At 34.4% G+C, this 13,648-nt stretch overlaps 2 protein-coding genes across 2 annotated transcripts; both read right to left on the reverse strand.

The window, feature by feature from the left end:
* Positions 1–1,051: 1,051 nt before the first annotated feature.
* On the reverse strand, positions 1,052–5,944 carry LOC130731001 (probable sugar phosphate/phosphate translocator At3g17430). The gene is made up of 10 exons (XM_057583178.1): positions 5,781–5,944; positions 5,147–5,255; positions 4,938–5,045; positions 4,742–4,773; positions 4,614–4,664; positions 3,659–3,720; positions 3,295–3,556; positions 2,789–3,054; positions 2,588–2,676; positions 1,052–1,667 (listed from the first exon to the last, which is right to left on the reverse strand). The coding sequence occupies exons 2-10, from the start codon at positions 5,246–5,248 to the stop codon at positions 1,521–1,523; spliced, it is 1,119 nt and encodes a 372-aa protein (XP_057439161.1). The 5' UTR covers positions 5,249–5,255; positions 5,781–5,944; the 3' UTR covers positions 1,052–1,520.
* Positions 5,945–9,179: 3,235 nt separating this feature from the next.
* On the reverse strand, positions 9,180–12,857 carry LOC130731003 (probable receptor-like protein kinase At2g47060). Its single transcript, XM_057583179.1, has 8 exons — positions 12,675–12,857; positions 12,269–12,361; positions 11,561–11,811; positions 11,348–11,474; positions 10,863–11,136; positions 10,477–10,609; positions 10,294–10,380; positions 9,180–9,837 (listed from the first exon to the last, which is right to left on the reverse strand). The coding sequence occupies exons 2-8, from the start codon at positions 12,348–12,350 to the stop codon at positions 9,709–9,711; spliced, it is 1,083 nt and encodes a 360-aa protein (XP_057439162.1). The 5' UTR covers positions 12,351–12,361; positions 12,675–12,857; the 3' UTR covers positions 9,180–9,708.
* Between the last annotated feature and the right edge of the window lie 791 nt (positions 12,858–13,648).

Here is a 13,648-nt window from a genome sequence, read left to right on the forward strand (position 1 = left end):
CAGTTCTGTGTACTTAAAATCATTTTTGGATGAGTCTATATCTTGAAGGCCAGTTTTCACGGATTTCAAGATTCTTTTGAGAGAACTATCTCGATACAAATTCAACAGGTTGTAACTTGTAATGAAGGAGTTAGATTTTAGTAGTCTATATTGGAGAAGTGGGAGGTGTATTGAAGGCCAAAAGTTTGGCTAAGTTTGCTTAAATGAGCCAATATGAATGCTTTATTTGAGGTTGAAATAGGACTTATGGCTTCAGGGTTAGATTGTTCAGGTGGAATTTCAATCCAAAACTTGGAAGGTTAAGGGGCTCATACAAGCCTTGATTTAAGATTGTAAGGTTGGTACTTTCAAGATAGACGAGAAAGTACGAGTCCTGACTTGCGACCAGCAAACACAAAATCGCCAAGTAACAAGACTCTTATGAGGATTTGCATTGAATTTTCGATCTAAGTTATCAAGCAACAAGACAGTAAGGAGGGTCTGTGTTGGATCCTGAATCTAAGCTGTCAAGCAACAAGACTTTTAGGAGGATTCGTGTTGGATCCTTAAGTAAGCTATCAAGCAACAAGATGGTCAAGAGGATTGTGTTGGATCTTGAACTTATCAAGCAACAAAACAACTAAGAGGATTTGTGTTAGACTCTTCAAAAGGTCTGATTCTGGTTGAAGACCTGATATTTTGAGCATGGAGAATGCCTAAGTTATAAACACAATTTGTGAGAACTCTGATAGAGGAGTTTTAGTTGATTTAAAAAAATATTTGATGGAATAACTTGATTTTGCTCAAATTTAGAGAAATGGAAGACCGAATCAATTGATTAAAGATTATTTTTAATCGATTAAAAGGAATCAGAAAAGCACCAAACTTATAACTCATCAAGAACAAACATAAGTAATTCAACAAAACATGCCTTTTATCATAATCACATACTATAGAATCTAGATAGTAGATTGTAGAGAAATAAGGCAGCATTAACTTAATAATCAATCTTAGAATAGATTTGTATTTGATTGGAATATGCACTTATTATAAGATTGAAGACACTAGAACATGAATGTTAGTAGAAAGTTTCAATTACTCTGTCAGTTTTAATTAACTTCTATCAATCTAGTTTCAGCCTGGCATCAGCTGAGAAAATAGCTAAAAGGGAATAATGACTACAATTGTAACTCAAGAATCATCAGTCAAAGTTATAAGAGGTCAATTTGGAAAAAGACAGAACCTTCACTGCATGGTTAAGCACCCCCTCTATACAAGAATGATTCGATTTACTAATGAATAATTTTAACATGAAGGAAACCAACTCTGCAAAAAGAATTTGTATGTTTCCTCCACTCTGCTTCTTTCTCCTTTGCTGTTTCCTCCTTGTTAAGATCTTTCTCTGTTCTTTTTGGGCAGAAACATTCAGACAAAAACTTTGATTTGGTTCCTTTAAGCTCTTTGCCTCTAAAAGCTAGATTGTTAATAAGCTGGCTTTCTTCCAACATCAGATGTTATATGGCTTCTAAGCTAGATTGCAGCTAAGCTGGTTTTCTTCCCAGATGTGATATCCGCGAAGAGATTAAAGGCGCTTCTTCATCAAAATGAGTATCGGAAACTAAATCATTTTGTAATGTCTCCTCATTGCTGATCACATCATCCTCTGCCTTTTTCTCCATCTGTAACTCCTATATTTATTCAAAAAGCAAAGCGCAAAAGTCAAACCAATAAATATGCTTCCTTAAAAAAAATGAAGGTTCACTAGCACCAACTGCAATCAGACTTGAATGAGTTGAATCAATCATCAATCACTATGTCAGTAAGCAAAACTTAATTACGCCCGCAGAAAGGAGAGGAGAAAGGTCAGATTAGATAAACAATTAATTAGTCTGCTATATCTGTAAGAAATTATCAAGCCAAAAAGAACCATATGATTAGAGTTTGAAATTTGGACATGTCTTTTCACTCCCAAAAACAAAGGATGTGTGAAGGCATGATGAAGTAGAACTTTACTCAATTTCTTTATTCATATGGTGGCTAGGTTATAAAATAAAACAGTACTCACAGTTACTGCAATGAATGTTTGGATCATTTGATTAAAATTCATGGAAGAAAAGATGGCTAAAGACCTAAAGTTAAGTAGTAAGTAACTAATGTCAAATTCACACAGAATGGTGATAAATAGTACTAAATTGTAATGTAATCCAAATGGAATGAAATCGAATGGCCATTCTCAATTCACAGTTTGGTAGCTTGTTGAATGGAAATGACTTTCCAAACCATTCAATTGTTTGATACCTAGAATTACATGAGTATTTAAAAGGAATTACAGGATCAGGTTGAAAATAGAATTGAAATTTAGAAATCATAAATTCAATAAAAAAATGGATGATAATTATCATTGTATGAAATAAATGAGGCTGTGTTAGAAAACATTCCATTCTTTTTTCTACAAACATGGGAATGTTTATGGAATAAATCACAAAATGGCATCGCCTTTCTAGTATAAAACACCACATAAGAGAATAGAGCCAAAGACACTTAAATCATGCATGAATGCTGATCAAACTACAAAACAAAAACAAAAAAAATTACTGAAAAGGCTGACCTTTGTTGATTCATCTTGGGTACTTTGAAGTTGAGATGTGCGAGCATCTTTGACCTTCAGGTAGTTGTATAAAACAACGCCACTTAAAGCTGCTCATTCAAAAATAATTTATATAAAGAGACACATAAAGGAAATCCATGCAATACAACAAATTTAAACTACTATAATAGTATAATGTCTTTTCATTAAAGAAGCATATACCAATAGCATAGCCAGTAATATTAAGCCCTGTAATCTTTGACTCAGGAAATAAGACAGTAGAAAGAGTGATAAGTAACCAGTCTTTCAAAACTCCAGCCACTCGAATAGTTACTGCCCCAGTTCTACCAATCACTAAGAAAGTTGAAAGATTCAACGCCAAAGCACAAAGCGCATTTGAGAAAAATATCCAGAAGTTAAATTGCATATGCGGATCTTCCATCTCAGGCTTCTCAAGGATATACCATGGGATAAAAAGAAATACAAAGCTGCATACAATAATGAGCGAATGATCATTATTCTTCCAGATAAATAAAGATATAAATAATAAATTTGAATTTCATTGTACCCATTGACATTTTCAATACACAGATATTTCAATATTTGTGCCTCTCCCTGCCCCATTCCCTTTCTTGAGTCAAAATAAGTGCATTATAAGCATATAAAAGGCTACCAATGGTATATGCAGAACTATAAAAGGGCTTTGAAATGCATAAGAATAGAACTACCTGCAAGGTGCTATGTAATACAAGCTGGTAATAGGATTTAGTGTCAAGCCCTTCTTTTGAAGAAGAACTTGAGTTAAGACCAGCCTCAACGCTTCAGCAATTATTCCTGTGACCTGATAAACTGTACCGATTACATTAAAATGAATTTCCCCGTAGGAGGAAATTACAACTCCAACACTGACCAGCACCATGTTCCAGAACACGTCACACCTTAATTTCTCAGTTCCAAGAGTCACAGCCACCAGAAATGTTGCCACAGGCACTGCAAATAAAAAATAAATAACAAAAGGGATGATTTCTATTAGGGATTGTTATTTTCCAAAAATATGGCAGCTGGAAGGATGATAAGCGAAAATTAACTCACTCAGGGCTTTAAGCATCTGGATGAAGGCGACAGAAATGAATAAATAGGCAGTGTTCCCAAACCTAAAAGGACAACAAAGTAATTAAATCAACATTTTCAATGCAACTATGAATTTGGGAAGGTAGTTTTAAAGTAATTAATAAAACTTCAAAGGCTATGTGATGTAATACAGTAATTATTACTAATACAACTTTAGCTCAATTTTCTTTTTTTATGATATTCTATGGTGCAATATAAAAGTATTCCAATCCTTTCAAATCCCGATTCTTTCAAACATAATTTGTTGATTTCAGGATAACTATTATGAAATCACGAGTTGTATCAGCTAATTTCCAACAAAATGCATAGGCAATCAAGAAGATGAATAACAAATATACTGTAGCATACACGTCTCAGGGTATGTTATCTAAATCTTCTTATTTCTTATATCTGCAAACAGAAATTGATGAACATATTTGTGCCAGATGATGTTTGTTTGATCCAAGAAGTTTGTAATGAAACCATTTGTTTTATCAGCAAACTTCCAACTAAACAGAGAAGGTAATAGACAGAATGAATAGCAAATACAATATAAAATTCCAATACAATGTTATTTGAAGTCTAGCATATCTACAAATAAAATTTACATTCATGAATCTTGTGCTGCAACGTTTTTTTGCTTGGCACCACAAACCCGAGTATGCACACACACACAATGAAACAAAATGCTCAAAACATGATTTGATTAAGGAAGCATAAACTTGATGATCATAACTCGCTCAGACACTGTTTTATTTTGTTTACAAAAGGGAACAGAAACAGTAGAGTATCAACTTCACTAAGATGCCAGGGAACTTTAGCACTGACTTTACAAACATATAAATGAATATGGGGGGCTGTTTAAGGAACACATATTAGAATTTAGAAATGGGTTTGCTCAAATTACAACTTTGGATCAATAATGTCAATTGCTTACCACAGACTTGCGGCAAAGAAGGCGCTTATAGGGACCACACAAGTTGCATATCTGCAAATCATACTTTTTGTGAGAAGCGAGATATAATAAGCGAAATGTGAAACAGGATATCCATGTAGAATTCTTACATATGTAATGTCATCTTAATAGGTGATACAACCTGCATCAATTGAAAGAAGATGAAAAAGAAATATCATCCAGTTGATTCAGCAATACTTTTCAAGAAAAAGCTAATGAATAATAAGGGAATAGCATTAAGGAGTCAACAACATAAAGTCTAAAACTGGTGACATTACAAACTCCAACAGTCTCATACGGTCATACCTTGAGAACCCGGATAAGCACAAAGGCCACAGCGCCAGAAAAAGCCATATGGATCATAGTGAGTGTTATTGGAAATGGAAAGTTGAAATACAATGTGGAGAGGACCCACTGCAATGCCCATATAAGGAAAGAGGGTGAGCAAAATATAATTACAAGATAAATCACAAACGTAAACGAAAGAATTAGTTGGTATATCTGTGATCCCTTGCCTTGTTATAGAGAATAACCCCTGATGAAAGTGAAATGTAAACTAGAAGGTACATGTAGGTGAGCAGATGCTGCTTACTCATTATTATGGCACCAAGTGCCATATCTACCCTGCAAAACACAATGCATGTGAAAGATATCTTAACAACCTAAGTTCATTAAAACAGTCATTGTTCATCAAATACCCACCCAGGTTTTGTTTCTTTGATTGTCATGTATACTTGAATCAATTACTAACATTTAACAAGTATTCCCAAAAATAATCAAAGAAGGGAGTGAGTGAGTATTACTTACAGGAAGCTCAATACCAATAAGCACAATAATTTAGTTAAAAAAAGTGTAAAGCAAGAAGTGAAGTGGTTTACTGAAATTAGGAAAAGCACAGTCCACAATAGATTGATAAATTTGGAAGTAATGTTACTGTTTGATTCGTTGTTAAGACACAGTTTTGATTCAATAGTACTACAATACAATGTTGAATGCACATTAGAGAAATAAAATCGTTATTATTTTTTCCTAAAAAATTGAAATTACTGTGAGAATGCTAGATTCAGAGTGGGGATTGATGAGAAGAAAAGGAACGAAAATGATATGATAACAGAGACAGAAAGAAGAAGAAGAAGAAGGAGATGTTACCGGATACAGTAGTGATCTGAAAAAGGGTTGGAATGGCGAATGCGAATACGGAGGAGATTGATTAATTGTAAGACCGGAACGCGGAAACAAACGAGAAATCCGAGATTTTGTCTTAGCCTTCGAAGGGAAATATTTTATTTTATTTATCGGGGGATGTCATTATGTTGGACTTGGACCGGTTTAAGAATAAAGAAACACAAATATATCATATGATATACTACAAGTGTAAGGTTTTTTTTTTTTTTTTGAAACTGGACAAGTGTTTAAGGTTAATCTTCCCATTTTTTCATTTTACATATTTTAAGCAACTTATTTTTTATTTAAGGACAAGGGCATTGCAATGCTTGCATGACCAGATTTTTACCCAAAGCTTAATCAGCTCGGCGGAGTATACGTGACCTTTTAACATCACTTTTGAATTTTGATCATTCTAAAATATCTTCAATCACTTTTGGTCATTCTCCTTCTTCCTTTTCTCCTCCCACCCAACTTTCACACCTCCCACCCAATGACCACCCACCATTCAGCCCCACCTGAGTCAACTCAAAATGAGGGTGATATGGAGGTGGGGTGGGAGTGGGTAGTGGATTGGGTTGGAGTTGAGAGACAATTGTGGAGGTTTTGTTGTGGTTGTGGAGGTCGGGTGAGAGGAGGAGGATGAAGAAGAGGAAAGAAAAGGAAAAAGACCAAAAGTGATTGAAAAGGTTTTAGAAGACTCAAAAGTGATGTGAAAAGTACACGTGGACTCCCTTAAGCTGAGCCTACCACGTGGACTGATAACCTGGTAAAAATCTGACATGTAAGTATTGTAAATCACTTGTCCTTAATTAAAATAAAAAAAGTTATGGACTGAAAACTATAAACTTTTTTCGAAGAGACCAATTTAGATGCGACCCTATATGTCAAAGACCTAATACATATTTAACCAAGCTTAATATACTTGTATCAATAGTGCAAATTGAGTATTACAAATTTATTAATTTAAAAAGGTAAATTTATTAATTCAAAAAAAAGGTAAATTCATAAATATATTTAAATTAAAAACAACCCTTAAAAGTCAAAAAAAATATTAACCGCATAGTTCAAATTTGATTGCCATAAATTTTTTAATTAGAGTTGAAACCATGTACTTAAAAAAAAAGACTTAAATTAGTTTTTTGTCACTCATTTTACTTTTGCATTTGATTTTAATCTCTACCATATATATTTTTATAGTTCAAGTCCCATGTTTTGGTTTCAGTCCATACTGTTAGTATCCCACTGTGAAGTAGCTAACAAAAGGTCTTGTCACTATTGTCACGTATACATAGTAACTATATATGACCTACTTTTGCTGATATGTATTATGGAGGAATTTACAGTACACATATAAATGCTTGTGTAAGGTTACACAAGCTACTTTTGACATGCAATAGCAGGTTTAGCAGGTTTTAAAAAAAAATCAAAAAACATATATATTAGTAAATTAGTTAATGAAGGATTAGGTTAAAACAATAATTATAATAACATTTAGGTTTAATCCTTTCCATCTTCCTCCCCTCCTCCACTGGCAGCAACCTCCTTCATCTCTCCTCTAGTACTAGTACTGTGCTTGCACATCTGAGCAGATCTAGGGTTTTCTTCACCCACACAGCTCCAACAAACTCAACAAATTTCACTACCGTCTTCTCCTTCACTCACACAGCTCATTCAAAATTGAGAAATTTTTCCACAAAATAAGAACGATAGTGATGCGAAGGTGCAGAAGAGAACCAGTGTTATAAACTTCACCCCCAACCAGTGTTGGGGGTGGTGGTGGTGGTGGTGGTGTTGGGTGAGAGACATGCAACCTCAGCCTCACCAAACCCAGATTTAAAGCGCGCATGTTAGTGGGTCGGTGGAAAATCAGATCTAAAGGGAGGTTTGGTTCGTGGGTCTGAAAAATCAGATCTGGAAGGTTGAACGGAGGGAGCGGTGGTGAGGGAGGATGGTGCGGTGGGGAGAGATCAGGAGAAGGAAGACAATGGGTTGAACAAAGGTAGCAGTGGGGAGGGTGGAAATCTGGATCTTTGCCGCCGGCGGTGGTGGTGGTGGTGGTGGTGGTGTCTGGAGAATGAAGAAGATGGATGATGAAGATGGGCTTGTAATGGGTTCAAACTCAACCCAGATCTAAAGTTGAATTGAACTTGTGGATTAATTAAGAATAATTTTTTTTTAAATTAATTAAAGATAAATGTTTAATTAAGAAAATATGGTTTTTGATTTTTTTTTTTAAAAACCTACTATAGTGGGTCAAAAGGCCAATGTGCAGCCATACACAAGTTTTTACCTGTGCATGTTAAATTTTTCCATGTATTATGTAGATATGTTAGCTAAACTGTTTTGAAAAAAGAAAAAATCTCACTGGAAAAAATCTCACTGCCATCCATGTGAAGCTTCTGAAGTTGAATCGTGTGGAAGTGAGAGTTTTCTCGTGAAAAGAGCTAGTCCTCCAACTTGGCATGTGGCAATGGACATGTGGCAATGGTTACATAATTTTTTGTTAGCCACATCATCAGTTAACAATAAGATACTGGTGTGAACCTAAACCAAGTTTATTTATTTATAAATATTAAATATATAGATTAAACTAAAAACTTAGACAGTCTGGACTAAAACCAAATCTGACCGCAAAATGGGTGATTATTTAAACCTTTATCATTTCAATCATTTGCTTTCATTGATTTGTTTATTTTCATATTTAAAAATCATTAGATTACATTAAAAAGATAAATAATGATAACGCTAACTAAACAACATTTTTAATACAGATAGATATATTGATAATATTATTTCATCGTTCACCAAAAAGTAGTATTGTTTAATATGACATTTCAAAAACAAAATATTGTTTAATACTATGTCTTTGGTAGCTTAAAGGACAATTGAGAAGGAACAAGAGAGTAGGATATACAATAATAACAAACTTGGTTTGAGTATGAGATACCGCTAACTGATGAGAAATATATTTAAAGCTTTCCAGAGGAGCTTACCAAACAAGCAAGCAATATAGGTTCAAACATGGATTAGAGACAAATTCTCCGTAAATTCTCATATTTCTTCCAAGCCCACCTCAACCCTTTTATAATTGAATTCTCACATTTTATTTGTTCTGATTTCTTTTTTACAAGTTCATAAGTCTGGATTTTCATAATTTTCATTTGGCAGGGGGCCCACCCATGCAAGAACACCAATACTTATGGAGGTGAAATTGATGCAAAAAAGTCTTCAATTTTTTGTGCATTGCTGGTCTCAGACATATCATCCATGGATCAAGGTTTGGCTTAAGCAAGGAAGTCGCTATATCATTCAAGCATAAACTGTAGTCCAGAACCCTCCTAACTCTCCCCTAACTTACATGGACAGAAAACAAAATCGCAGTGGGAACAACAGCTTCAACATTGAATGTGGCAACAATAATTTTTGTTTCATTTTCAAAACATTGGAACTGACGAAAAATGAGAGACTCATCTTAGTAAAGAAAAAAATCACATCAAAATGTTTTCATAAACAAATTACAGAATTAGGAGCCATCAAGAACAGGCCTTTGGTCATTCTAACTTAGCTTCCAGTGAAGAAATAACCTGATGACGTGCTATTTGCTGTGAGTATTCTCTTTTCTGTTTGTTGCAGTTTCTCCCAGAAGTTTCAATTAAGATGGCAATAATCCCAATCCCACATTGGGAAAAGGAAAATAGAGCAAAGAACTAATAATAAAAAAATAAGCAAGTAAATCTCAAAGAACCTCATGGATTATGAACAGAATGAATGCAGTGTAAACAATGAGATATATAACCATGTCCGAGCAATTTACCATCAGCATCTGAAGCAGTCACTTATATTTTGCTTGCAGACTTATGCACATCCTCACGACCTCACAGATACAGATAGAAAGAAACATAGGTAGGGATTAGTTTGGTGCGTCACCAGCAGGTCCATGCCTTGCATTCAACAAAGGCTGAAGAGCCTTGACTACAATGCTCATGTTTGGTCTGAAATCAGCTTCATATTGCACGCACAGTGCAGCAACGGCAGCCAACTGTAATTAATCAAGTATCATGCTGTTATAAATTAAAATTGGTCTCAATTATGTAAATAGTCTATCTCTAGGTCCTGGTTGCCGGTAACCCACATAAAAGTGTTTCTACATTTTAAGTATTTTCTGACTCTTATGATACCTGCTGGCTTGATCATAATTTCTGAAACTAAGACGAAACTATAGAGACAGCCCTTCCATTCCTATTGTTAAACTAATTAAAAATTATTCACTGAATTTTCTCCATAAAGGAAATGATTCAACAAAGTGTTAGGTTCAACTTTTAGTCTCAAGCATAGCATTACTAATACACAAGATATAAGAATTCTGCAAGTATCTCTTGTAAGCTATGTTAGATTAGTTTGCTAATCCATAGCAAACAGTCTACAACACCTCGGCAAAGAAAATGGCATAATAACCACATAAAGGAAGAAAAATATACTAAGAAACAGTGAGCACCTTTGCAACAGCTTTGGGTGGGTATTCTCCTCCTAGTCTTGCATCTACACACTGTCTGACTTTATCCTCACTTAGTTTTGGTGTAGCCTGAAACACATCAATTACTGTCATCAGCTCGCTGGCCTGCATTTTACATTTCCTGACAACATGAAATTAGATCACAATAATGAGGTTTGCATTTACCCAAGTAACCAGGCTCTGCTGCCCACGTGGTAGTGTATGATCAACAGGCTTCCTTCCAGTCAAAAGTTCCAGAAGGACAACACCAAAGCTGTATACGTCACTCTTAGCATTCAATTGCCCAGTCATTGCATATCTGCATTCATAATATTAGACAGATCATTGGATTGCAACAAAGATATAAACCAAAAAAGCTATTCAAATTGGCAAGTTGGTAACACCTTTGAAGTGAATTTTGGAAGAAGTAAAATTTTGTATTACTGCTCCAATAATTCTTCGGCAATTGTGCTGAAAGTTTAGTAGTAATATGCTATAAGCCTATAACTAATAGGGCTACAATAAAGCATGTTATACAATATGCATCTTGAAAATTTGATATAATATCTTACTCAGGTGCATGATAACCGAAGGTTCCAAGGACACGGGTGGAATGAAGACGTGCTGCCATGTCAGGAGCCTGATTTGACAAATCAAAATCTGCAATTTTAGCAACATCATCATCAAAGATTAGCACGTTGCTTGACTTGATGTCCCGGTGGATAATGTGGGGATCAGCCTTCTCGTGCAAGTACTCAAGCCCTTTTGCAGCCCCTACAGCAATTTTAACTCGCTGTGCCCATGTCAGAACAGGACCAGGCTGTGCTCCTTTAACACCTTTTCTGCCTGTATGTAAAGGACACTAATAAGAAACACAACAATGTATGCTAAAAACAGGAACATAATAATATATCTTTCAAGTAGTACCATTGCTTCTCATGGAACTAAAAACAATACTGATGTCGAAATCCAAATTTTTCTCAATTCCTTTAATATTGAAAAAGAACTTGACAAATGTCCATAGATGCCAACAATTTTCCAAAGCAAAACCACATACCATGTAAAATATCATGAAGAGACCCATTAGATGCAAACTCATAAACAAGAATTCGAGAGTTTCCGTCAACACAATAACCAAGCAATTGGACAAAATTGTCATGCTTCAGTCGTGAAACCATTGAAACCTGAAAGTTCAAAAATCAAGTGGTTCATGGGATTTGAAGAACCAAAAACCTCAATGACTATACAGTAAGCCTAGGTCAACACATACCTGGGCTAAAAATTCATTATCAGGCTGTTTACTGGCATCTAATTTCTTGATTGCTGCAGCCTGCTCACTCTTAAGAACGCCATAATATACTCTTCCATAGGATCCCTCTCCAATCAGAGAACTCTCTCCAAAGGTATCTGTAATTTCTTTGAGTTCATCCACTGGTATTTCAGGAACTTCAATGGGCTGAATTTTAACAGTTTGAGCACCCTGCTTTGCGGTTTCAGAAGCATGGTGATTTCCATCATTTCCTGCACAATACAATTTATAACATTAACTGCATCAAATTCAATTTCAGGTAATACTAAACAATATCAAATAAATCAACACAATGAAGTGCCATACTACATCATCTAAATGCATAAATCTTATACTACTTATCCAACCCAATTGAGATAAAACTTTCGCTTAAAGATGCATGATTGTTTTAGAATTGTGTTGCAAGTAGTCACTACTGTTAGAATATAATAGAAAACCATTCATTTGGCCAATTCTTCTAATAAAAAGTTGAATTTATTGCATTGTCCACGCTTCAAGCCCAAAGGGCTCTTGCGTCAGGGGGCGTGTTAGAATATAATATAAAACCATTCATTTGGCGCTTAACCAATAGCTTAAGCTTAAGCTTTTTGGATAATCAGTTGCTTGACTGCTACTACATGATATATGTTTTCCCGGATGCACTCTTCTAGCTAACATGAACCAAATTACCTGAGTTTTTCACCATATATGGTCCCCCAGTTTCAGCAGTCCTGTGGAAGTCATCTTCTTCACAACAGCTGAAACAACCCATGATTCTTCCAGCTGATAACAATTCATAAATCCATCAGTTCACACCAGTAAATAATTCAATCTTTAAGCATAAATATAAAGTCAAAAGTTAAATAAAAATGGGAAATAAAATGACTGCTTCCATGTAGCTTTTCATTGCTAAAAGGAAGATTGATCATGGCAACAGTAAAAATTCAACATTGTTTAGCAATACAACCTTGTGAATTATAAATCTAAAGGCAATAATAAAAAGTAAATGAAATAGTACATCAAAATCAATAAATTAGAGAAACAGTGTGCAATTGAAAAGGGAAAGTGCACATAGATACAATTGATCGGAGAGTACCTGAAATCGAATTGGATTATGATGCAGTTGAGGAGGTGGTTGAATATCTTGGCTTCGAAACCGGCGAAATGGGCGCAGGATAAGCAGAGAGGAGTGCGTTGGATAAAGCTGTCGAGGTTCTTGACTAGCTTGGAAAGATTGATGATGATTTGGTAATGGTAATGGTAATGCTATTATTACAGACAGGAACCTTTTTTCTTTCTTTTGACCATTACATACACGAATTTTGGTACAACTAACTAATATGTTTTTTTAAGTTAATTTGAAAAAACTCATTAAATTTATTATGTAAGTATGAACTTTTATTTATTAGTTAATTTAAACGGATTTTAAAAATAAATTAAAAACAGTTTCTAGATAAGTCAAAAATTATTTATAAAAGCTCTTATAAACAATTGAATAAGGGGTTATGTTATAAGATTAGGTCAAATAAATTATTCAAATTGATAAGGGCAGATTGGTGCACAAAGCGCCGGAATATGCAAGATTCGTGAAGGGATCCTACTAGATCATAAAAGAAATTATAGTGTAAAGTTTTTTTTTTTTATTCATCGGAAAACTATAGTGTAAAGTTAATGAGCCTTACATGCAGGTCTTATTAATTTTTATGAGAATTAACGCATTTAATTTATGACTTAATATTTATAATTTTTATAATTAAGGTGAAGATACTAACAAAGTTGGTAGATACTATTTCAATCCTTGAACAAAGTGTATAAAGAAGTGTTAGAAGATAATTATTCATTTAATAATGGGTTGTCTCATAATTGTCGATTGTGATGATAATTTGAAAAACCAATAAAAATATTAAGGTTAAGATTTTAAAAATTAACGTGCCAACTATCAACATTGCCATAAATAAATTTAGAGATTTTAATAACGTAACATTATCCATGCATTACCTACCTAGTATGCGTTTAGATACAAATTTATTGGAATTTATCTACTCACTATGTTTCTTATTAACTATCCCT

The sequence above is a fragment of the Lotus japonicus genome, chromosome 1, assembly GCF_012489685.1.
Source record: "Lotus japonicus ecotype B-129 chromosome 1, LjGifu_v1.2".
Lineage (NCBI taxonomy): Eukaryota > Viridiplantae > Streptophyta > Magnoliopsida > Fabales > Fabaceae > Lotus > Lotus japonicus.